Source organism: Syngnathus acus, chromosome 2 (genome assembly GCF_901709675.1).
Source record: "Syngnathus acus chromosome 2, fSynAcu1.2, whole genome shotgun sequence".
Classification (NCBI taxonomy): domain Eukaryota; kingdom Metazoa; phylum Chordata; class Actinopteri; order Syngnathiformes; family Syngnathidae; genus Syngnathus; species Syngnathus acus.
In genome coordinates, this window is record NC_051088.1 from 12,423,806 (window position 1) to 12,450,634 (window position 26,829).

Consider the following 26,829-nt stretch of genomic DNA (forward strand, 5'->3'; position numbering starts at 1 on the left):
GAATTTTCGGTCTAACAGCTGAGAGAAACCAGAAGAGGAGACTTGCGTCAGTCAGTTTTAAAGCAAACATACACTCAAACGCCAATCTAAGCATTCAAATTCTGATGCACGTAAAAGAGTCAAAGGTTTACATAAAAGCAATATTATTTTTAATTCTTACACATATATACAAAGACGCAGAGAAGAAAAATAACAATCAGATCAAACAAATGTGTATACATGTACTTCAACGTTATGATTATTTTTGATTCCCAGCACACTGCTGTTCTTTTGGTTCTGCCGCTCCTCGCTGCTATGCGATGCGATCCAAATGTCCAAGATGGGTCCCTCAAGGGAGGAAACACTTCAAATGAGATGGCAGATGAGGAAGATTGCTGAAATATCCAAGTGCTAGCTTGCCTGTGTGTGTTTTTATTCACGGTCTTTCTAACTGCTTCATTATCGCTGCCCGCGCTATCTTTCTCTCTGCATGTCAAGGCCTGCAGCGAAATGAGAACCTTTGACTCTGGATCCACTAATTAATCCTATTATGGAGTGAATAAAATAATCAAGGGTCAGATTTCATCAACTAATTCTCAGCCAATCGAGACATTTTCCTTGTAAGTGTATTTTTTTTTTATTTATTTTTTTTTTTAAAGGGAAAATGCTAATTTAGATGTATAAAGGAAGTATTTGATTTGATGGAGATATACCAGAGCTGCACAACTTTGAAATTGCAACATTTTGATAAGGGTGGCGGAAGCAAACATTCCTCATTTGGTTTTTAAAATGGACAGATTCATTCATAGATGAGGTTAGAAAAAATTTACAACAGTTCATTTAATATTAAAATAATTTAATCTTTTTAATGATGAATTACAATGAATCAACTGATTATTTAATGTAAAATCAATTCAAATGCAAGTCAGTTTTAGGAATGACCATACTTTTGCCCACGCCTAATTTACACATACTTGGAAGGTGCTAATAGAGAGAACTTTAGCCTCCAATTTAAAATACTGCTGCCAGTGGATGTTTTCAGGGCTTGTGAAACCTTATTTTTAATGGAACAAACAATTTGTGAATAATTAATCTGCCAGCCTATATTAATCTAATTGCAACAACAAAAGCAGTTATATAAAACATTCACACCATGTAATAGAAACGAAGAACCTTACAATTTGTCAGCAAGCGTATTAAAACCAATGACCAAAACAACAACGGCCATATCTGGGAAAAAAACAACTCAGAAAAATGTTTAAAAAAAAAAAAAAAAAAAACTGCCAAACACGACTCCATCCAGTTTCTATGACATTCCTGTTCAGGGTTGGAGGGCAAGCTGGAGGCGCTGCTTCACATCTGGCTCACGTGGAGTCGAACAATTTCTGGCACCTGTGAACAACTGTTCCATCCCCGGACCCTTGGGCTGTTCCGTGTTTTCAGTGAATTCACATGTATGGGAATAAAAGTAAGAACACAACTGTAAATAGACAGAGTGCATTTTGACAGTGAAAAAATAGGAAGTCTTGTGAAAAGATCAAATTAGCACTATCCAGAACAACGTTCAGCAAGCCAAGACCTTGTTCCAGCACAACCAGCCAGCACCGAGGTATTTACAATCGGCTGCAGTGACGGAATTGGCACTGAAAAGCAACAAACACAATGGTTAAGAATTTTTTTTTTTTTTTTTTTTACTAAATATTGATATCAGAGATGCAAGTCAACTCAATTCTAAGGATGACAATTTTGAACTTGACACCATGGAACTAGTTTTTCCAATATTCGTAAAATTCAAATAAATCAATAAGTGTCCCAGAATGGATTGCGTACATGATTCATCTGTGAAGAACGATATAGAAGAAAACACGCGTATATTTAAAAACAGTGACCAATAAAGGATGATTTATTCCATTGAAATAATGGTGCTGATTTCTGACACCACCAACTAAATATGTGCTAATTCTGTCCCTAATGAGCACAATGACATAGCGGTGAACATTTGAAACATTATCACTCAACTACAATCTTGTACACACAAATGACCTTCTGCATTCTGTATTTGTGCTGTTGAGTGTTCAATAAACGGAGGTTGCCACAATCTTATGGAGGCACATCTTAAGCAGGGTACACACATACTCGTTTTTAAACTCCAAACACACCACGAGATAATCTGGCAGGAGAATTTTTTTCAAGACAACTGAGCCTTTGCTGAGAAATGCTCAAATGAAGCCAGATTGTTCGTAGGTGTGTACCAAGCTTTGCAATCTAAACCAGTGATTCTTAACTGGTGGGTTGGGACCCATCATGGTTGGGTTGTGGACAGCAAGTAAAAAAAACGATTGGGGGTCCTCGGTTTACAATTGAATGGAGCTGGGCTAAGTAAGCACCAAAATTCCTCTTTTTCATTTATTTCATATCAAGTTTGTGTCCTAGAAGTATTTTTCATACAAATGTATACTTCGGTATTTGCTTTGGACTGTGTTCCAACTTACATTCTAATTCAAATGACATCGCTGCCGCAGGAATGGACCTTTATTCAAATAAACCAAGGACGCCCTGAATTGTGAAATTTTAGGAAGGTGTGTGTATACATTTCCAATCACATTTTTCTTGGCACAGTACAGAGGCTTCCCTAGACTGACGTGGAATCTTGTGACGTGGAAGTGTAGCTTTACTCTGTAAACAAGCACAGTGCATCTCAACCTCTGGGTAACAGACACCGTGGCTTGTCATTTCAAATTCATTTGATATAATTTGCGATTGTGAACATCACTGCAGCACATAAAAAAACAAATGCGAGACAAACAACCATCACTGGTGTTTAAACATCGTCGGATGGAGCCCAAGCAAATACCTTTTGTGTTTTTATAGCACAATCATCAGGACTGATCAAACTTAGGACTTAATAAAAATGCAAAATATTCACGTCGCTAAAAAAAAGTGCTAAGTGAAATTTTGACATTTTGTTTAATTTTATTCATTTTTATACATGCAGTTATCACGTGGTGCACTTCTTTTTACAAATTAATATAATACAAAAATACAATTTTTTAAAATGATGTCAGTGGCTAGTGAAACACTTTGCAACAATAAGTTAAACGCGGGTCCCAACGATTGAGAACCACTGGTCCAAACGATGCAGCCTCGGCAACATCTCGTTGCTTGTGACACAAACTCAGATTTGCTTGTCAAATTTCCCACTCACTTCACCCTGCAATGAAATGTGCAAAGAAGGAAAATTTCTCGCTAATCGATATCGGGTGGCTCAAGTCATTTCCGATGTCGGGTTTGGCAACGCTGCATGTGTGCTTCGGAATTCATTGATGCCAAAACAAAACAATTGCCTCAGTTTGCTGTGCTCTAAAAAGAACCGGGCAAAGTACACACTATTGTATTCTGAAGTGGGTCATAAGTGCAATCAGACAGGAATTTGTTTGCTCTGTGAGGCACTTCTTAAATAAAAATAAAAAAGCAAAATTCGACTAGTTGTTAGGGGCAAAACAGGGGCACTTGCATCAATAAAAAGGCATCGTCAAATTTGGATTGACTACCTACGTGATCGTACACAATAACTTAAATTTTCATTCATCATTATACATTCTTATTTTAAATGAGTCCCCCGCCCCTCCCTCCCTCCTATTGAGATTAAAAATAACATCAAATTACCAATAAAGTGTATGTCAAATGTTCAAGTCCTTCACAGAAGCTGTGGTTCATCCAGAAATGTGCGACGGAATAAAAGGATGTCAGGCACGGAACGAGCCAGTTCTTCAAAGAATTCTGGGGCTTGAGAGGAATGAAACGGACAGAAAGGAATAAAGAAGGCTAAGACGACATATCCGGAAGGAATGGAGCCAGTTGTTCTTGCAGAACATTAGGAATCCCAGTAGTGCGGGAAGGAACATTTCCCCTTCGTCCTCGGGGTGTCTTTTGGCCGAAATGGCTGCTCGGACGCACTGGAGGAGGAGCCCAGATGGAACACCTTGACTTCTTCATACAGACTCTTCAGTGGAAAGCAGCAGTGGGTTGATGTATTCAAAGCCCTCAAACTCTGATTGGTCTATTCTCTTGATGACACTCCTGGAGAAAAGGAAGAAGAAGAGGCGTTAAAAATGACTTCGGCATTGTGACATGTTATGTTGCTGATGGAAAAATTTCCATTACATGTTAAATCAATAGCACTCACACAAAGCTTGACTTGGCAGCTACGTGACTAAAAATCTTTGTGACTTGAGGAGCATGGAACCCAAAATCTCAACATGGTCTGTCTCAGACATGATTTGATCCTGAGTGGGCTGAAAACGGCTTTGTATTTACGACGCAGTGAGTTTTATTTCAACTGTGTCTATGGTTGGCTCTTTAAAACCGTTTATTTTGGGGGGGGGGGGGGTCTGCGGCTACGGTTGCAATGGCAACGTACAACTAAAAACATTTCATCTTGGGGATCTTTCTGTTGGCTTCTCTGGCCAAGTTCAGTTAGGCAGTTTTTAGCTAAAATGGCATGCTGAGACTAGAGGGGGAAAACCCAATACGTGTGTCTCTGACAACCCCATAAAATGTTTTTTTTTTTTTCTTCTTTTTTTCCTCTCCCAAACATGAACCCAAACACAAGAGAAAGAATGCGGTCGTCCGGACTAATCTGTGCCTTTTGCTTCCCGAGTCTGCTCCATCCATCAGCAAAAACAATCACAGGTTAATGAAGTGAAACCCCGTAACAAGTTGAGTTCAGACTGGCGGAGTAAATAGAAGGTCGCCTAGCAACACCGCTGGCTTTCTTTCTTCACCACAATATGTGTGTATGTGTGCGTGCAGATGCATGTATTGGCGTTAATAGCGACACGAGACACTTTTGTCCACATTGAACACTGAGAAAAATACTTTAGAATTCCAGGAAAAGCCAGTGACAGAGGCATTTTTTTTTCTTTGCGCTTTTCAAACATCTGATATACGACAAAGTCTATGCACATGCGATGTCTTTTACATGCATGAATAATAAACCTGCCCTCCTCCTCATATTTGACATTCCAGACTTCACTGCACTAACCTTGGCTCCACACCGTCACAGCAGTGTGATGGAATGAACCTGTAACTGGATCCTGGACTTCCTCACACAAATGCAGTTGAGAGTGAGGAGGGGGGCGAGCATCCTCTCAGAGCGCACATGCTTAGGTTTCACTCTGAGCCCCCTGTTGGTCATACATCTAAAACCGCACCGCAAGGTTAGTGAGTCATCACGCTCACTCGTGTCGGTGAAGTTCAACCGGCCTTGTGTTCCTATACAACACCCCAATTCAGTTCGCACAACTTGAACAAAGCGAAACCAGTGGCGCCTAGCACAATGGTACATGAATGAACCCGGGTAAGAAGCAGATTCAATAGAGCTCCTTCTGTATTCGGACTTCCACAAAAGCCAGCAAGTACCAAGGCGGGAGGAAAAAAAAAAATGCTTCCCTGGGTTGTGGCTCTGGCTTGTATTTTCAAAGACGGAGGGCTGGCATAGAAAGTCTAAATGCCCCCCCCCAACCACAGCATCTTGGCAAGAGCCCCCAGCAATCCGGGCTTTTAATGTAGCAATGTAAATCTCGAACATGGAGAGTTTACCCTTCTCTATCCTGACAGTGCTTCACATTTCTTTCTTCTTGTGCCAAGCCCATCAGGATTGGAGTGAGAGAGGGGAGAGACTGGTGAGCTTTTTTACATCACCCCCTCGTAGCGGGAGTGGGCGACATCAGCCTCTCTCCCTGGTAACAGAGAGAAGAGACGGACGGGGATGGGGAGATAAAGTGCGAGAGGCAGCGAAGAGCCAAGCGCCTTCTTTTGATGTGCCTCTCTTTTTGATGCAAGGTTGATATCTCCACTATTTGAACTGGCAGAGGACCCCCCCCCCCCCCCCCCCCCCACTGCTGTTCACCCCCCCAACCCCAGTGGAACTCCTCAACAGCCACCCTTTCCTCCCCAAATGTCTGCTGTGGTCCAATGGTGTCACGTGAGTTTGGATGCCGATGCAGTTGTTTAATGAGCTGAAAGGCTGGTTTGAAGAATTCTGATCCAGAATTCTGAATGATTCTGGAGAAGCGCGCCACGTCGACATGTTCAAAAGGTAAGAGGGCACAAGACATCTGTCATAAGTTCAGAGCATGATGGGGATTGAATAAGGCTCCAGTTCACACCAACCAATCCAGTTGCTGCATGCACCGACATCTTGCTGCTTGCTCCAAAGTAGATGTGAATAAAATTCCTGAGCAGGTCACTCCACATTTAATCCAGCCACCACAGGTATTATTGTGGCAGAGGTGTGGTATATAAATAGGGGGTGGGTGGGGGGCTTAATAACTGTCTACTCTGATTGGGCCATACTCGAGGGCAAAGGCTAAACGACAAATAACAGCAAATTAAAAGAAAACTAAAATGTGAAACATCTATCCAAATGAAGAAAAACACCCAAGAACAAAACTATTGGCACCAATGGAAAAGCCACAGTGCTCACCAACATGGACAAGGAGGGATTTTCCCAAATGCATTTTGACAAGCCACAAGGTTAGTGGGAGAATGCATTTTGGACAGACGAGACAAAAGTCTTCATGAAAGTGGTTGTGACATTTGAAGAAGTGCTACTTACTCATCATCTGGTGTTAGTTGTACCGGCTCATTAGTGAATTGCGTGTCAAAATTTTCAAGGCCGTAGTCATCTGAGATTTGAGGTTTGAAGGGCGGCGTCATCTCCTTCTTTTCCAGCTAAACGGAAACAAACAACAACAAACGTACTCAATCAGTCTACTCACCAAAAATGTGTTCAACAAAGATATGATGAAGTACCATTATACGGAAAAGCAGAATATGTAGGTGGCGGAGTTATTTGACACCAATGATTCACCAGTGAGTTTTGTCTAGTTGGTTTACATGGTTTCGTATTATTGCCCCTTTTAATTGTTCAGCAAGGACATTTTCTGGGAAACTGACTCAGACTGGCACCGATAATGGTCCCTTGCTAGCAAGTAGATGGACGGATATGCAATGTCTCCCATTAATTATGAGTTGTATTATTTTATGTATTATTTGATTCAAAATAGCGTGTTTTATATTTGTGTTTAGTTTCTTCAAGGCTCTTAATTTCCCTCTCACGGTAGGCCAATTCTATGCTTAATTAGCAATAAACGTTCAAAGTGTTTGGTGAGAAAAGCTTCAAACAAACAGCAACAACAGAGACTTCTAGCCTCTTCTCATATCACCCGATGGTATGCCAAAAAGAAATTTTGACAGCCCAAACCAGAGCTCTGAGTTGAATCAAAAACTGAATATTCATACTCGGTATTTGCATCGACTTTTAGTTCAAAGCTGTTCAAACAGGCCACAGGACCAGGTTGAGCGACTCTGAAGGCCATTCCGGGAACGCGGCCCAAAGTAATGTAGACGTCTCTTGCTGGCCTCACTTTGCATTGTCAGCACTTTAAACCCCACCCAGGTGCTGGAGCTGAGATCAGTAGAATTTGGAATAATCAATTATCTAGTCTGCCTGTTGCCTCAAGTCGGTTGGGAAAGATTCCAACTGCCTTGTAGATAAGCTGCGTCTAAAATGGATGGACGGACTGAAAATGGAACACCGCAAGGTTACAGTCATCGATTCACTATCCAAAGCAACAGATGGTTTCATTGATCAGGAAGGAGCGCGGTGATTTACGGCGATAATCGGCGCAAGGGATCAATTTCATCGGCGCTCTTCATTGAGCTCGATACTTGTTTGGCAATAAAAAAAGCGTGCGTTGGGAAAGGCAATGAAAGAAGGGGAGGCAGGTAAATTATATTCAAATGTGTCATCGCTTCAGAGAGTAAAGCCGCACCCTGGGTAACTGTCTGATGAATATTAATACGTGGTAACAACAGGAGCAGTGTGCCAGGCAGGCCTGTCAGGACTGGAGACAGGCTTCTAGTTTGAGGGCAGAGAGCGTCGCTACTCCACCTCTCAAAGCTTTGTCAACTTGTTTTCCCTCTGCACTACACAAGGGCTTGCTTGCTGCACTCAGGAATCTCTCCCGCTTTGATATCCTTCCCCAGTTTGCCTTTGGTGTGTACTTCACAGCCACCGCGGCAGAGCTCATTAACACACCGATTGTTTTCTTCCTCAGCACCCGACTCACTTACGCTTAGTCCCACGAGGGACACAGATTCTGCCTTGGCGCTAACATTCTAAAAGGCCATACGAGTGATGCTTTAAATGTGGAATTGAAAATGCAGACGTACGACGCACATCAATGGAAGAAATGACTCAAGATTGTTAACCGACTTTCGCTGCCTTAATCGATTGACGCTTGTCTATGAAGTCACAGTCGACATGTACTGGGTGCCCGGTTGTCCCAATTACAACATTTTCAATTCCAATGTGATACGTCAAAGAGGTGTCAAACTCTTTTTTTGTCGCGGGCCGCATTATGTCACAGTTTTCCTCGGAGAGCCATTATGACTGTCAACGCCTTATATTATTATACAGGGTAATACAAATGAAAATTGCTCACATTTTCTCTATAATTAAAAGTGAAGACAATTTGTAATTTTAGTATTGACACATGTCCATGTGTCCATGTGCAATTTGTCTTTGCGGGCCACATAAATTGATGTGGCGGGCCGTGTCTGGCCCCCGGACCTTGAATTTGACACCTATGTGATACCGTATGGCAGCCTTCAGAAATGGCCGACACAGTTCTTGATCAGAAACGATAGTATCGGGTTCAAGTGGTAGTCGTCAAACAAAGAACAATTCTTTCGGTTCCTTCTTAGTACAGGTTCCAACCAACTGCACCATGAATACTGTGCATTGCCAAAGCTCCAGATGTATTGAGGAGATAACTACTGCAAATCAGATGAGGTAATGACAGGTCTTTGCTGTTTTCGAAGCTAACTGGCATTAAATGTGGGTGTGCAGAAGTTATTCTGTTTGTTGTTGTTGTCATATTAGTCGGAAATCATCTGACAGGTTGTACAGTCAAGCCCCAGAACAGCTGTCAGCACCTGACTGTCAGTAGGTAGGAGGAACTACCATCACTTCATCTGCCTGAAATGTATCTGAAGTGCTACAAAAACAATGTCTGATGATGTGATAACATGATAACTATGCACTCATTTACTGTTTTGAGTGATCTACTGCCGGATGTTGGTTAAGAATCTGTTGGAGTTGAGAAGACCGCAATTCTTGATGAAACATGTTTTGTCAAAGTTTCATTTCTTTAACATTATTATGGTTACACTCACCAGATTGGTTGAATGACAAAATTATTTAAATAGTACTTTGTCAGAAAAAGGGAAGTCTGTGGGTCGGTCCCATTTCCGCAGGAAATTTGGTGCTCGGCCACCAAGATATAAATGACTTAAATCAGTAAATTGCAGAACATATATGCCCAAAATATACGTCTCCTTTCCTATTTGATCACCTGGACTACTTGACGCAATTTATGGAACAATCAAAAGTCCTGCTGATGAATGTCCAGCCATCAGTTCATGCCCCCAAGCTTGTGAAGCCATGTTAGGAATTTTACCAACAGATTTCAGTATTAGCTTTATGTGTACTCTGTACTTTTTTCAATGTACATATGTAATATAATGATTCATTATATATTAAGATACTATATTTGTATTTTAAATCAATTGAAGGCCACAACCTCTGTAACACTTACCTGTTCCCAGTCTATACTGCGGAAAAATGTGTGTGACTTGATATCCGTGAAGCCTGTCTGGACCTGGCAACCCAGCCGCTCCTTCGGATCCTGTTGGAACCAAGACAGCTGTTCAAAAATGTGAACTGGCGCAACTCCATTCTATGTCATAGCAAAAAATTCCAAACAATGTCACATCTGGATTCCCAATTTTTCCCTAAACCTAAATGGAGCCTCATATGGAAAGTAAATGAGTCTGAATGGGGAGGATAATTCATTGTTACCGACATACAGCAAATAGGTTTTGTGCAAATATTACACAGGGTGGAAGGTATTTTTGCGGACTGTTCTAGCGATTAAATCATTCGCATTTGTGAGCGAGTATTTCTGTAAGCGGTGCAGAGCGTGTGGGTTGAAGTCCAAATCAACAACCGTCGGGAGTGTAAATGGCAATGAAGATAACCAAGTGCAAAGGTTTTGCTTACGGATCTACGTTAATCGTTTTCTGGAGTTCGGCTGCACTTACAATTAGAAAGACCTCCCCCTTCCACTCAATGGCCTTTTCTACTCTCAAGTAGCTCAGACTTATCCTGTGTGTTAAGATGCATTGCCTAGAGGTGCGCGCCAGTCTACTGAAAATGGATTAAAAAATAGCTCATTTACGGAACGGTTTATAAGCTCACGAACAACATGATTTCTTTTGGGCTTTTAACGTGAAAGTTGGTAAGGAAAGTGCAATTTCAATGAATATTATTATTATTATTTTTATTATTCACTAGTGAGTCTCCTTATCTCATTCAGTGCCATTCCAGTTAAAATAGGTTTTCGACATCTATAGTCATCAATGGCAGTGAATGAGTTCCATGTATATGTACTTTCCTCTATACGCTAAGTTGATTTCAACGCATTGGCTGCCCCATAAGCAAGTGCCCATGGTCATGCTCACATAAATGACGACTTGAGCAAGCAGAAGAAGCGCCGCTTTGGCAGTGGGGACTCTCACCTTGTTCAGAAACCCTTTGAGCACGCTGGCAGCTTTCACTGACAAAGACCTTGGGATGCGAATAGGCTTCTCAAGAATAACTATTGTCAAAAGAGGACAGCAACAAAACAATGGTAAGAGAAAGACAATTGTGATGGGGGGGTGATTCACAGTCCAAACTGCCTGTGGGTCAACATGTCAACTGCGTGGGAGTCCAAGGAAGGGAGGAGACACAGATGATTCCTTTCTGATGCTTCTTTCCATTTTGATGGACGCTAACAGATTTAAAAGGTGAATAAAAACAACAATGATCTTGAAAACTGGAAGAGCTTTCACCTCTATATGTTGTTCTTCATTCTAAACCACAGGTGTCAAACTCAAGGCCCGGGGGCCAGGTACGGCCCGCCACATCATTCTATGTGGCCCGCGAAGACAAATTGTGCATCAAATTCGTGTGTCATTACTAGAATTGCAAATTGTCTTCACTTTTAATAATATCTTTTTTAAATATTTGACCAGTTTTTACTCGTCTGATTTGAAAACGAGTTATTTGTCAGTTTGTTTTGTAGCTTTGACTGTATATAATATGAGGTGCTCATACATTTATTTGGGTTGACAGTCATAATGGCCCTCCGAAAGAAGCTATGACTACAATGCGGCCGGCGAAATAAATGAGTTTGACACCCATTTAGAATCTAAACTGTCCTTCATTTACTATACCGTACAAATTCTTGTGAATGCTAGATGTCATCAAGAATATACATTAGTTCTGTGATGTTAACTGCTAATTCTCTTCCTAGTTCCTAACATACGACTGGCAAATGATACATGACTCAGCAAATGTCTCAGCGAAAGGAGAGACAAATTCAATACCCCCCCCCACAATGTGTCTGCCCTTGTTTCAAAGTACAGAAATTGACTTGAAAGTTAAGCGTTTCAAATCCGAATGGATGGACAAGTACTTTGGAAGCCCGCTGATAACGTTGTGTCCCTTATGTTACGAGACGGTGAGAACTGGCAACATGTCTGACAAGTCAACAACGAGCAAATTAATCTTTGATGCGAACAGTGTGAATTTTGGGGCAAGGTAAATGTAACATTTTGGTCATAAATGAATGTGTCAATCATGTACTGCTGAGATGGTACTTTTTTTTTTTTAACTAATGTTCAGATTCACTTCAATGTTGTACATGCCCGTGTTGCTTTACTTCTAGTAGTTTCTTGGCCTTTATTATTTATTTTTAGTTGCAGGCATCAAAATACAGTTTGAACTCAACTGGAGGCATAAACTGTTCCTCTTACGTAGATGCTAATGATGCTCATTAACATATCAGTTTGATTGAGATTAATTTTTCCATTATTCAAGTCTGTGCCGCACAGGCAGTACAGGTCACAGACGAGCGTATAAACAAGAAAATGACTAATATGCCAGAGGCCCATTATGTCCTGCTACAGTTTGTGTTGACGTTTAAGATTGGGGTTGTATTTTCTTATGAGTCAGACATTTGATGGTGTTTGGGCGTCTGTCTGACGCAGGCAGGCAAACACAGCACCGATAAACAAAGCAGGACCTGGCACACGTTTGCGCTCAATGGCATATGGCTGAGCAGCTCCTATAGTGAAAGACGTGATATCCGCTCGAAGGCCTGCATGCAGGAATCTGCTGTTCTCCCAGCAATCCCACTCGGAGGCCGCTATACTGGTAGCAGATGCAAGCTCCATGCTACTGACAGTCACAGCATAGACATACTATTATTGCATCAACAAGGCTTTTGCATTATGGAGGAATTTCTGTTCTGAAAAGCCGGTAGGCGGAGGAGTGTGATGGGGGATGTGCTTTATCAGTGTACCATATGGCTCTAGGAAACACAAATAAGAGAATAGAAGAGCTAATTATATGTTTTAATTGTAGATCGTCTTGCATTCATACAACACATCTCCTGTCATTAACGCAAGTAATTGCTTTGTACAGACAAGTCAGTTCAATGCTGGCTGTTGTAGTCCAAAGTCCCGACTAGTTTAGTCATGAGTCTCTTTACTATAGAATTATAGAATATTGAGTTTTTAATTGGTTTCAGTTAGTTGGGTCTCTAGAGTGCCTTCTTCTTGTAAATTCCCAATTCTGAAATGAGTTTACAAAGAGACCCATGCATGCAAATTATTTGCAGTTAAAAAAAATGAACACTTGAAAATGTTCATTTAAAAATTAAAGGCAGGACTTAATTCATTTTTTAAGAGTTAGTTTGAGTGGAAAAATTGATCACTTCTATTTTGGGGGAAATCGATTCTATTTTCAAACAATCCAGAGGTTAAAAAGAAAAAACAACAACATACAAACATAATGGATTACCATAGGTGTAGTTTCACTGGTAACAGGAAATGCATATGTCATCTGATTTCCTGCAATCCAGCTGTCCAAGTATGGTAGGCAAATGAGCAAATAAGAAAACTAAAAGATGTCAAGTGATGTCATATATGAATACAGGCCAGTTTCGATTTGAGAAACTTCAGTTCTAAAGCTAATTAACATTTGAGGGAAATAAAATTAACCCTGTTAGTGATTCCTGCATGTTAATGAGGCATGCCAGAAGCATCTAAGCCTGCATTGGCACAGGCATAAACCCTTTGCAGCTCTGAGCTCATTTTTATCCCATTACATGAAATGTGTTTCCTCCACACTCACACTAAATATCAGTTACCCAACAAAGGCATAAATGAACCTAAATGTTTAGTTGGGGGTTTTTTTCCTGGCACTAAACAGCCAGAAACAGCGCTTTTAGCTTACTTTGCCTCCAAGTATCTCTAACTAACAGCCCCTGAACCTAAGTAAATATTGCTGGAAGCCGGCTTAGTCAGATCTTTGCCAGGAATGAAACCGCAACGGATTACGTCTAAGTGTAAAAATAAATGTTTGAAATTCATTAGCACAATAACGTGTCGCGACACTATATTCATCTATTTCAAACTGCAAGCTAACGGCTATGTTGCCACCAACTTACCTTGAAAGAGGTACTCCTCAGTGTTCATGTCAGGATTGTCGGTGATGATGTCAAACGGGGACCTCCCGGCCATCATCTCAAACATCAGCACGCCTAGAGCCCACCAGTCTACGCTGAAGCCTAAGTAAAGAAACAAGTTCAACACCAACTAATAACGGATTGGACATCATCTTAGTTCGGGCTGAGAATAAGAAATAGAAATACGTAACCCGATCGTGAAGTTGCTCACTTACCATAATCTTCTCCCCTGAGGATTTCTGGCGCAATGTAGTTGGGTGTTCCGCAGAAAGTACTGGTAGTGTCACCTGGTCTGATCCCCTCCTGGAAAATAAAATGAAAACATGAGATCAGGCAGTGTGTGTAGTCATTACCGATTGAAGAATTTTATTTGATTGAATGTCGGTGTGTCTTACCTTACACATGCCATAGTCTGTGAGCTTGATGTGGCCGTCTTGGTCTAAAAGAACATTGTCCAGCTTCAGGTCTCGGTAGATGATACCTTTCTCATGCAGGAAGTTTAGAGCGATGCAGATTTCAGCAGCATAAAATCTGTTGTAGGATCATTTGAAATGGCAGAGATTGATTTGTGTTTTTTGTTTAATTGAAAAGCAAAACAAAATTAAACCACTCACTAGTTGAACATTTTATGAGTTGTTTTTTCAGCGCCAGACGTTGCATTGTGCAACTCGCTATGAATAATAATGTCTTTTTTTTCCCCGGGAATACAATCTCTATGTTGTGGTTTAATTTAGCGGACTCTCCAATGGCCTATACAATCTGCCGTGTAATTGCCACCGCTGTTGGCGTAGACAATGTTGCGATAAATCATTTGGTTTCGGTGTTCCTATGCATTTGAAATGTGTTTTTGTGTTGCCTGCATAACGAGGGGGAAAAAAAGAATCAATTTGATTTGTGGCTTTGGCATGACTGAAGAATTGGGCTACTTTTCTTTCCTGATACAGAATTTGGTTAGAAAACTTCTGTGGTGCTCACGTTTCACTGATATATGTACATACATACTGTATGCGTGCTTTATGATCAAGTTTGTATTCATCAAAATTGCTAACAGAACCAAAGTCATAGTTTGAAGTCTTTGTGTTGCATAGCTGTAGTTGTTTTCCGGGACTGACTTTTTTTTTAAACACCATTTCCTGCTTAGTTACCGTATCAATGTTCTTGACACGCAATAAAAGCAGCTATCAATTTTTCCACACAAGGCAACTATGTAGATACAAGACAGGCCATCTGATTTTACAATATGAATGACATTGTGATTAACACGTTGTGCTAGCGACAAACAGCGCAACATGGGCAGCTCATGACCCGCCACAGCGAGATAAGCTTCCATTAGGATTGGCGCGCCTTCAGTCTGAGTGCCTGCTACAAATCTCTCAATGTCAAACACTGAGCAATAGATGGCTTGACAGCAAATCCCACATTGTCCCCCCACGATTTCACTGTGACAGCCTCGATTGTACACGCGTGTTTCAGTCCCGGCATGCGGACCGATAGAAGTGGTGCGCTCTCAGCGGCACCATCCATCGCCCACAGAGCGCCATCCCTACGGCGCGGGGATACGTCAGGAGCGCCACTCATGAATATGTACAATCGTTATGAGTTATTAGCATGCTGCTTTGCATATGTACAGCCACTCTCTCCAGAATACAGATTGCGGGGTCCGATAGGGGCCCAACAGTGCCTCTCTATATTACCAAGTCTTTGATCCAGCATTTATCAGGGGCACAGTTGGAGTGCCCCACAAGTAGAAAGGCATGAATAATGGGGGGCTCATTATATTTTTTCAGAGGTGTTAAATAAAGACATTATTTATTTGGGCGGCGCCAGTGTCTGTAAGGAACCGCTCAAGAATGATACCGAGCGGGTGTTTGTGAGAAGCTCTTAAAAGAATTTCACTATTGAGGAATATTCAAATGGAGTCAGGGTGCAAAGGCGGTGCAAATAAATTAAATGGAGGGGCATCCCAAAGGGCTGCGATCGTATGCGCCGGCAGCAACGCCTACACGCCTCTCCGCTGCAGGTTCAGAGAGGTGCTGCGCTCTCATTAGTAACATTTACAACTATATACAACATGTTGAAAATAAAGCTGCAAGAATAAAAATGCCACGAGACACAAAAAGCAATTGTACGGAAGACCTGTTCATGCTTTAGAGAATTTTAAATCAGCCACAAAGTTTTGTCTGAGTGGATGGAAAATAGATTTTTGTTTTGTTTTACGCCAACTTGTGCAGATTGGATGCTGCAGTGGAGACAAAATTGTAATGATCCTAATTATTTTGTGTGTTGTCCTGAACACAAAAAAATATATTTTATGAAATTGTTTTGGAAGCTGTAAGGTCTTGGGGGGTCTCTGTTCGAGTCCAGTTTGTGACAAATGTTGGAATGTCAACTTTTGGGAGATGCTTCCAGACTTTTGAGAAGAACACGACTAATTTAAAATGTGCATCAAGAAAGAACATTTCCAACCCTGCTCACAAGGCTGTCAAAGCTTGCTGAGGCAAACGAATGTCTCAAAATTGTGATCCTTACCTCGCATGCTCTTCAGGAAGCTTTCTTTGACGTTGCATATGAAACATTAAGTCCCCACCGTTCACGTATTCAATCACAAGAAATAACCTGGTAAATTAAAAAGAGAGTTAAGGCACATGTATTACCGGAAAGAACAGCAGTAATTCTTTCTTTTTTTTTTTTTTAAAGTACAGCACTTGACATTGCTTGGCATGTCATCACACTGAACAACCAAGCATGCAACTGGTCAACTAATAAATCCATTCAAATGACACATCAACTTGAAATATCGATTGAGGTTCTTACCGACTTTCTGTCTGGAAACAAGAGTGGAGGCCCACCAAGAAAGGATTTGTGGAGGCTTGCTCAAACACGTGCTTCTCGGTCTGCACCCAGTCAATATCCTGGAGAGATTGTGAATGAAAGATCATTCATCACTAAAGGATGACGTTTTCTCAATATATTTATCGAAATCTAATTGGATTACTTTATGCAATACTGTGTAACCTTTTAAAACTCATACAAATCAGAATTCAACAAAAATTATAATTACATAGTGCTTCATTATTTTCTACACTTGCATAACAGTTAATAATGCTACATAAAAATAGTCTGTATAGTTAAGAAAGGTTTTAGGATTTCCTAGGAACAGTTTATTTCTATTTCCGGCCTTGTTATTAATTAATCATGAATTATAGCGTTTCAGTACCGCATTACCATTAACGATTTCCCTCTATATTGTTATAACAAAACAGAAATTCTCAAGTGCAATAGAGCATGCCTTTATTTTTGTATTCTATAAAGTTTATTCAGCACTGGCAAATTCATATCTTTAACTGTACATGTGTGTTTTTAGCCTGCGGCATGGTTATTTTATATTTCTTCTTAAATTGTCACCCAACCCATGAGGTTAATATTTTACGAGCGCCAACTACAGTAGGTACGTATCTCTGAAATTGACCAATGCTGGAAGAGCATATATTTCATTTATGGTGCAACAGAGACCCTAACATTATGCTTATGATTCCAAATTCCTGGTCAGTTCCAAAGTACTTGAGGAATTTATAATTATGCTCATTACACCATACAAACGTATCCCCTATTGGTAATTTCATCGTCTTTACTACTTTGTAGTCGATTTGGTGCAAAACCGGTTACAAACCTACTTTGATGTCAGGCATTACAGTGCTGCAAAGATTAATAATTCAACTAATGTGTGTGTGTGTGTGTGTGTGTGTGTGTGTGTGTGTGTGTGTGTGTGTGTGTGTGTGTGTGTGTGTGTGTGTGTGTGTGTGTGTGTGTGTGTGTGTGTGTGTGTGTGTGTGTGTGTGTGTGTGTATAGGGGTATGAATAAATAAAAACAAGATGTCCAATCAAACCCAAAGGCAGACATATACTATGATTCACTTTAATTGGGAAAATGTTGATATTTATTGAAGAAAATTGGTCGTGGTCTTGGTTGTCAAATGAGCATGAAATCATTAAATGTGGGCTCGAAAACAAAGTCTGGTGCACTGAAGAAAATATTGTGTATGATGTAAAAATGATTTTTTTTATTGTGTCTGTAGTTTAAATACAAACTCCAATTTGAGTGAATCTATACTCAATTGAATATACTAGAAAGACAAACAAATAAATTATGATTACTGGGTTTTTTTTTCCAAATAGATTCCCATTTTGAATTTGAAACCCCAAAAAGCTCACATATGCTGCCATCCAACGTCTTAACGCCAAGTTATTTCAGCAAGACAATGCCAAGCCACATCCTGCATAAATCAAAACAGTGTGGCTTCATTGGAAAAAAGCATGTCGAGCAACTGAAGTTGTAGGTCAAGCAAGAATGAGTTTCAACAATTAGTGTCCTCACTTCCCAAACACTTACTGAATGTTGTTCAGAAGAAACATGATGAGGTTCATATGCCTCTGTTACAGCTTTCCTTAAAACGTGTTGCAGGTATCGAATTCAAACATGTAAATATATGCAAAAACAAACAAAAGAGCTTAGCAATTTATCAGTTTGACCATTCTTGTTTTTGCAGTGTATTTAATTGAATACAGACAGAAAGAGATTTACAAAGCCCCATACAAAGGATTATTTATTTAGGATTTTCTTAGGATTTTTTGATTCAAGTTAAATGTACTAAATTTATTTCTATATTTATCAGTGTTGTCAGAACAAATCATTATTATTGAGTTGAATCTTGTGCCGGAGGAAATAGTCGGGTAACCGTGAAGGGCTCCTTAATTGAGTTGGCCTACACCGCCACCTAGCGGCTTTGCAAAACATGATGCCAATCCACAGTAGTGAATAACGGAAAGCGTATTTGTATACTTACATTTGTGTTAATATTGTGATATTTGATAGATGGATAGAAGATATAGCATTTAATGGGTGCTAACACTACCTCACATGCAAACAGCATTAATTAACTTTGTGCTATTTCTGTACTTTGTGAAGTGAAAATTGCTCATAGAACTCAAATCTTGTCAATATGACGTAATACGTCATTTAAATGCTTGCTCATTTACATATTTGCACATAAGTTGCTAAAGAACGTGGAGTTATTGATGCAGTTAGCGGAAATAGCCGTTTATAGAATTCCACATTTTACAACTATAACAGTTGAATTGAATTACAACTCAGGGCATTGTTATGTAATCAGTTCAATGCATTCAATACAACAAAAACGGAATGGGGAATTAAAATAAAATAATATAGAATTAAGTAAATAATAAATAAATAAAAAATTTATAGAACGATCCTCTTTTCCAGACAACCAAACGTTTATCGATAATGGCCTCACCTCATCGTCGTGAACCAGCTCCTTCTTCACCACCTTCATGGCATAAACCTGATCATTCTTCTTTAAGCGGACCAGCAGCACCTTGGCGTAACTGCCGCGCCCAATAACTCGGATCAAGTCGAAGTCTCCTAACCCCAAAACAAGGCCTTGAGACAGCTTGATACCGTCGATTCCGTCCACCACTGATTTAATGTCCTTGGGTGAAGAAGAGAGGACAAGTATGTACAATACACTCATATTTTCAAGAGACAGTACATTAACTGGTTCTTATTTGTTTATTTGTCTTTGTGGTGAAATGTTTTTATCTCTTAAACTTCCAGAAAGAATGTTTCTGCAGATTTCCAAGAACCTCCACTGTTTGTAATTGTAAGCTTGGGATGATGAGCACTGGTAGAGCTTTTATTTCCCCCAAACTAAAGCCTTGCCAACCTCCTCGTGTAGCATTTGTATTAGCGCATGGAGTCTTATGCAAACAGTGACTTCTGATACATTCACTCCTGAATGCTATTGCTGATATCACTGACAGTTGTTTGTCAACTTTATAATTCTCATCATGTTTGTTGTCAGCTGTTGTTGTTTTCCTTGATGTGCCCTTTCGGCATTTGTTCCAAGTAAAATGTTCTTTCTTTAGGACATTAGAAATAAATTTGCTACGGCCAACGTTTGTGCAATGCTCATTGATTTTCTATCTTCTCTCAGCCCTACGTTTGATTTTTTCACCCATAGGACGCTGCCTGCTCATGTTTACATCGTGAACTTCACAAGCTTAACACAGCAGAAGCAGACATTCTGCAGTATTGGCGGTTTGAGTAATCCAGAAAACACAGCAAAAAAAGCAGAAACTGACATCACTGGGACAATAATTTTAGGGGAAGATACTTTATAGCACGCTGCTTACCTCCACATCTGTCTCTTCGATTTTGTCCACTGTACAATTGTGTGGTAAATACAGTCCTGCAATAACAAATACAAACATGAAAAATATTTTTTGTGGCTACATATGTGATTCGCAAATTGGTTACAGGGAGTCCTTAGCTTACAACTGACAGGGTCAATTTTTTTATTCATGTAAAAACTCTTCTAGGTCATAAAACAATCAAAGGAAAAGCAGCAAGTGCGACAGTAATCGAGTGTGCCCTTTTGTGCCGCAAGCCACCACTTTCTTTTCTTTTTTTATTTTGTAACCAAACATCTTACTTCCATCTCTGTTCTCTGTGTCATCTAGTGGAAGGTCCACCTCTTCACTCTTTGCATCTGAAGGGGGCTCCTGAGATGGCATAGCTGGATCCTGAACAAAAACAAAACTTTGACTAAATAGAGCCCAACCTTCAAATATGTGTATAAACATTGCCTCGTGTTCACACTGTTACTGTATAACTATGGAAAAACATGTCGGAGAGTCAAAAGCAATGCGTTTTGCATTTAAAGAGGTGCTTGGAACAGTCTACAGGAAGTGTAACGAATCATTACATTTAATCAGAGGCACTTAAAAAACTCACTGGCTATATGTGAGAAAGAAGTTAGAACTTAGTAATCAAAATGACATTGATCTCCTTGTCGAGATTTTCTTCAAAGGTTTCATTTGAAATCTGTTTTGGTCTGGAAGCATTAGCAATAGGATGTTTTTGTCACAAGTTAGGTCGATTCTACACCTGGGAAATTTCTAAATTCAACTACATCGCATAAAACAATCAACCTGAGAAGGAGAGTAGCCATTAAAGGAAGTTGCTGACTTCTAAAGGCTGTAAGCTTTTTGTAGATATTGAAACTGTTTAACTTGCTCCTATGTCATCCATATTGCCTTCTGTCAGGAATTAACGATAATAAGTGAGAAAAAGTTGAATGCATTTTAAATTGTGTTGTATGTCTTTAATCCTGTGTTTTATATAAAATGAAGATGTAGAATGGAATGTGAAAAAAAAAAAACATTACGTAGGGGGATTCAGAGAATTAATTTTACTGTACATTAATCAGGATACAGTATATCCACTATATATTTTTAAAAACACTTCTGGTGAGATGAGCCAACAAGACAACTATTTCCGTCGAGACTGTAAATCGCTGCTTGATAGTCGTCAACTTGATGTGCCGACATAATTGAATACTACACCACTCGCCCTCGGATTGGATGGTGGCCAGTTCAGGGTGTTACACTGCCTCTCGCTTAAAAACCAGCTGGGAGTCTCCAGCTCACGCACAACCCGAGTGAGGATAAGCTTATTTGTTTTCAATGTCCCCAATACAGGATTAATACAGGAAAAAATCCCACTGCTAGCAGTTATGAAACAGAATCCGAGCGTTGTATCAAACGTACGGAGTTTCCGAACAGATCGGCTACAAAGTGACTCACCATAAGCCTTTGGCAGGTCTGAGGGATGAGTCTGTGGCAGCGCTTATGGACCAGCAGTTTGCAGTTGATACACTTGTAGCCTTGCCCGCCAAGCCCCCATATCCTTTCGCTGCAGAGGCCACAGTAGGCTTTCTGTTTGTCACACACAGGGCAAGAAACAGTAGCGGTTAAAAAGGACAATCACACCGTCAAACATGTATGTATTTTATTCTATTTATTCATATTTCATTATTATTATCTTAATTATTATTTTTATTTCTTTCTCTCCTATTTTTGGTTGTAAATTAAGTTCATTCATTCATTTATTTGTATTATTATTGTACATAATTAACAAGTATGAGGCAAAAAATAGATTGATTTACTGTTCCTTTGAGTCTCACAAAGCTTCAAATGCATGGTTGTGGTAGACAAACATGCTGTATAATAAAATATACAAAATATAATACATAAAATCGGTTGTCACGGGCGACCGCTGTCTTCTTTTGGTCTGTTAAATAGAAGTGCAACTGTATGTCTTTTCTTTAAGGCAGGGCCAAATATAGAGGCAAAGATGACACGCCTTCCTTCCTTTATGGGATTACAGCAAAACGTCTTGAGTGCCGTCCGAGAACATCTTGGCTCAAATGTGATTACATCACAGTGTATATTACGTCATCTGGCAGACAGCAGACTTCAAATAAAATTATGAGGAGAGCCCAGATGTGATTTCAGATACAAATGTGGAGTGTAAAGCTTAGACGAACTAAAACACAAAGGAGGACACTTTGAAACAGCTTGCTAAGGTGTGCTGCAAATTCTATCATGGTGAGAACATAATATCTAGAATATTCTCAATTTTCATAGCATCAGCATCACCATTGAATGTCGACCACGAGAACAGTGAGAGCAACTTGCCGTGTTAAAGCGCTTGGCCTGAAAGAGGTGCCCTTTGACCTGGTAGAGTTTCCTCCATCGTCTGGCTCCTCGACGATAGATCGATTCTGGAGGAAGGACGACATGGTTAAAGAGGAGCGACGTGATGCGATGGTGGAGAAACGTGAGGGCTGAGATGCGCCCAACGACAGGAATGAACAAGCAACAACAGTTTAGCGCTTCCTCAAAGTGGATTTTGAAAGAAAGTACAGCGTTTGGAAATTCCATCATCACACAACAGTTGTCACTTGTCTCACTTCAAACACCTCTAAAAGGTGAACTTAATTTGACCTTATCTGTGTTTTAGTCCATATATTTCTTACGTTTTTTTATGTTGGAGATTTTCAAAATTGCTTCCATTGAAAGCGCACGGCCCTGAAAAAGCTGTTTCGGGGAAGAACCAGAAATGTAAGTCGGTACTGGTCTGCATGCCGTAATTTGATGGATACCAGGTAGATAGATTTTGGTAGTGTTGCATATACAAAACAATGACAAATGATCGCCAGTCCACAAAAATAATCCCATGAACCAGTCCCTGACCACCAGTTGTGGTCTACTTACTACAAACACACACACACACTGTACTCATAAAAAAAGACGCTGCATCTTTGTTAAGTTCCATTTCTGTATTGATTTAAATACTAAATGGATGATTACAAGTACAGTATATTGTAGATGGACCAAAAGGACATGGGGTGACCCGGTTGGTTAAACCACACACCACAAGGATTTGTCCTAGTCATTCACACAAATTATTTAAAAGCCACTTTCCACATGCCACTCACTACTAATGGATTCCAGTCTGGTTGGCTATTCTGCGGATGTCCTCCTCCACTTAATCTTTGTTTTCCACATCTGCTGATAATACATGCCTCCTTAAACTTGTAAAAATGAATGTATAAAAAAAAATATTACAATTCTCAGATAGTATACATATACCGTATTTTCCGCACCATAAGACGCACTTAAAAGCCCTTAATTTTCTCAAGAAACGAAGGTGCGCCTTTTAATAAGGTGCGCCTTTTGTGTGGACTAAATTCCAAACTCTGTACAGTTGTTTTGTGTGGCTTCCGTGTTATACAGACGTAATATGAAGACCCGATGAACCAATCAAAGGACATTACGTTTTACGTAGATCGGGGCGATAAACCAATCAGAAGACTGTACGCAACACGTTGAGTACGTACCTCCACCGCCATTGAGAAATAAATGCTATTGTTTGTGCAAAGAAAACAGCATTAGGACCCTCTAAAATGGCATCGACAAAGAGACATGTTTACGAGGCACAATTAGAGCTTTCTGGAAAGCCAGGATCATTGCAGAAGAGCAACGTGACAACGACGAGACGGAACTTAGCATGTTTAAAGGTGAACTTGCCCAACTGTTTAATTTCGATACAGAAGATGAGGACGGTATGAATATCGATTAATAATTATGTGAGTACAGTAGAGTACAGTAGAATTAAGTACAACCGGACTCATTGTCTTGCTCCCATTCAATACAAAATAGATCCCGTAATTGAGTCTGCGCCTTTTAACCCGAAGCGCCTTATGGTGCGGAAAATACGGTACATGAAAACACAAAAGCAGAAGTATATACCACATATTTAAGTTTTGGGGGGAATTCCAAATTGCTAGTGACATCATCCAAAGAAGGAAAAGGATGAAGTAATGCCTTCTAAGAGGTGACCTATTACAGCATCACCTTCTTGAGCGCAAGGGACACGTTGCCCTATTTTATAGCTCTTGTCCAAACACAGTAAGAATGCCACAGAAAGAAAAAAAGTCTGACAAAATGCAAATGAAAAAAAATACTACACCTCCAGATGCAAGGGTCAGTGCAAATGGTCCTGCCATTTTCTCTTCACAGACTTTCAAGCAGAAGAAACAGCGGCTGCGATGTCAAAACAGTACACTAGCTTATGGAAGGGGGGGGGCATAGCATGAGAAGAGGGTGGTACTAAGACTACTACTCTCCACAACAGGACATTTACAAGGGCTTGACCCATTTCCAGAAATTGTTTCTCTCGTTCACAAACACATGAACCCCTCCCTGATAATGATAATTGTATGGGAGGGGTAGAGTGTGTCTGTGTGTGTTGAAGAAAGACAGGAAATACCCAATTTTCTGTTATTGAGAGCGGAAGGCTACTGTGAGGGGACATTCTGCGTGATACTATGCAATACCCGTCATAAATTACAGATGAGTTATTTGTGGACTCTCACTGTCCCTGCTAATCGACTCCAAAGGTAATTCTTGGGGAAGGAGCCGGAGATGGCTAGGAAAATGTCCGCCTCACCGAATTTTGGCACCGCCTGTTTGTTCATCATCCTCGGTGAAGCAGCAAATCGCCTGCTCACGAGCAAACAAATGGAGACGTAAAAACAAATAAAGTGCTTCATGCCTTCTTTCTACCAAATGACATGCAATTATACAATTCCAAACGTAATGGCAATACATGATGTACACTAGGACTTTTTTTTTAACTGATATATTTTGCTCAGAGTCAAAGTCTGTTTCATTTTGTGTTTTGCTGATTGTAAGTCGTTCCAATGCAAAAAAAGCAAACATCCTGCAATTAGGTAATATGCATTTGACTTGTATTGGCTGCATACTGTATGTACAAATACTTTGTGCGTGTGTGTGTCTATGCGTGCATGGATATTGATCAGTCTAGCTCTGCTAGAGTTGCCACAGGGATGAATCAACTGTTTCCATTTCAGCTCATCATCTAATAGAAAACACGTGTCCACACTCGTTAAAAGCAGTGTCATCAGTGTTTACTTGTACGGAGCCCCTGCTCACTTCCATCACAATATCCATCTGCTATTAAATGGCACCGAACCAACCAAGCACGAAACAAAAACATCCACAGAAACCTTCTCTTAACTGTATTATACCCATGTCATAAAAATGTTAGGAATTTGTTTAGAAATGTATGCCTTTAATAAAAAAAAATAGCCAGTCATACTCTATCATTCTCAACATACATACAATATACAGTAAATACTCATACATATAAAATATATACTGTAAATATATCAATATATACATGGATACTTTTTAAAATAGTTTTTTAGAGGGCACTCGGTATCAAACATGGACTATAAAGTAGTAAAAATCTCATTACAAGAGCAAAGATGCACTTGCTGAACACTCCCATACTGCAGTTGCACCATATTGCACACAAGATGGCACAAAAGGTTCTGACGAAGTGACAATTTCACCCAAATTCAACTTAGAGGACTATTTTTAGATTCATTGCCGCATCCATTGATCAGCACACATCCTCTTAGGCAAATAGGCTCTGTTATGACACAACTCTGGAGTGTACACAAACATTTGCTCATTGTAATGTTTCCTTTCATTTGCTACACAAAGTACAGTAGGATTGCTTTGCAGAGGAAAGAGGAAAGCAACCCAGGTGAGCCAAAATGTAATTCTATTTGGATTTTGAATGGGAAAACTTTGTAATTTTAATCAGAAAAAAAAAATACATTTTGTGACAAACAGTCCTGGAAAATTTATGACATGGCCCATAGACTCCAATGATTCATCATGATCCTGAAATGGAAAGTGCTAAAAAAATAATAATAAATTGAGTCTTTATTGGTACAAACTTGAAGGACAAAAATTTAGTCTTGATCAAGTAGTATGTCATTTTTTAGGGCAATAAAGAAACTCCGAACTGACCTTTATACCCCCAAACTGAATGGATTTAAAAAATAAAAAAAATTGATAAAGGTTTTGCTTATTTTATAAACAGGCACATGCAGAGCTGTGCTCTCCCAAGCAAACATAAGCTCGGACACATTTGTGTCTTTTTGCTTCGCCAATCTTACACAGGGGAGGTTGAGCAAGCATTTTCTGCATTCCTTCCCGGTGACGTGGAGGCTGTTTTCTAGGATTGACCAACAGAAGTATCGCTATAACCTCTAACCTTTTTTCTTTATCATCACTGTATAACCAAACAGGAGGTATCACTCTCTGCTTTTCACTCTTCATGTACACTGTGACAAAAGGTTGTATTATACAAAATAAGATTTATTTTTAAAGACTTCTGCAGAAACAATAACTGGGCGTCAACGCACGCCCTGGACATGGTTCACACATTTTGCCAGGGGCCCTGAGAGAAAGCACATAAGTAAGTAAGGCTTCAAGAAACTGAATGAGATTAGTTGACTATATAACTAAAACATGTTGTATATTGAGCAGAAAAATACTGACTGGAAAATAATTAAAACAGAAATCTAGATTCATATAAAAGGTGAGGTTACCCCCAATTTTTCTATCCATGTTGTATGTGTCCTCATTAGTCTAAACATGGCATTCTGGTTGATATTGCATTTGTGTAATATGGGTTCAGCAGCAATAGTTAACGTATTTTTATCCACCTCAGGGGCGGCCATTTTGCCACTTGCTGTTGACTGAAAATGACATCACATTTGCCCGGTCTCAGGTCACAACCAATCACGGCTAAACTGGTGAGCTGTGATGTCATTTTCAAATCGACGGCAAGTGGCAAAATGGCCGCCCCCTGAAATGGATAAAAAGAGGTGGATTTTTACCATTTGATTCTTATTGCACAAACGAAACATTACAGAACATATTACAACCAAAATGTGGGGGTTTG

The 26,829-nt window shown here is 40.0% G+C and overlaps 1 protein-coding gene across 2 annotated transcripts in view; it reads right to left on the reverse strand.

Annotated features, from left to right (window-relative positions):
• Window positions 1-818: 818 nt before the first annotated feature.
• Window positions 819-26,829, reverse strand: part of prkcz (protein kinase C, zeta) — a 36,984-nt gene continuing 10,973 nt past the window's right edge. Inside the window, exons 1-15 of one of the 2 annotated variants that reach the window (XM_037246048.1) lie at window positions 24,016-24,103; window positions 22,179-22,264; window positions 21,285-21,416; window positions 20,132-20,222; window positions 19,833-19,888; window positions 18,935-19,129; window positions 16,437-16,534; window positions 16,152-16,238; window positions 14,018-14,153; window positions 13,838-13,925; window positions 13,605-13,724; window positions 10,627-10,706; window positions 9,645-9,734; window positions 6,599-6,714; window positions 819-4,059 (exon numbers count right to left, since the gene is read on the reverse strand). In XM_037246048.1, coding sequence (XP_037101943.1) covers window positions 3,972-4,059; window positions 6,599-6,714; window positions 9,645-9,734; window positions 10,627-10,706; window positions 13,605-13,724; window positions 13,838-13,925; window positions 14,018-14,153; window positions 16,152-16,238; window positions 16,437-16,534; window positions 18,935-19,129; window positions 19,833-19,888; window positions 20,132-20,222; window positions 21,285-21,416; window positions 22,179-22,264; window positions 24,016-24,052 — 1,500 coding nt within the window. In that variant the 5' untranslated portion in view covers window positions 24,053-24,103 and the 3' untranslated portion in view covers window positions 819-3,971. Of the gene's footprint in view, window positions 4,060-6,598; window positions 6,715-9,644; window positions 9,735-10,626; window positions 10,707-13,604; window positions 13,725-13,837; window positions 13,926-14,017; window positions 14,154-16,151; window positions 16,239-16,436; window positions 16,535-18,934; window positions 19,130-19,832; window positions 19,889-20,131; window positions 20,223-21,284; window positions 21,417-22,178; window positions 22,265-24,015; window positions 24,104-26,829 lie in introns of those variants that run through there. The other variant, XM_037246046.1, reaches the window with a different exon arrangement.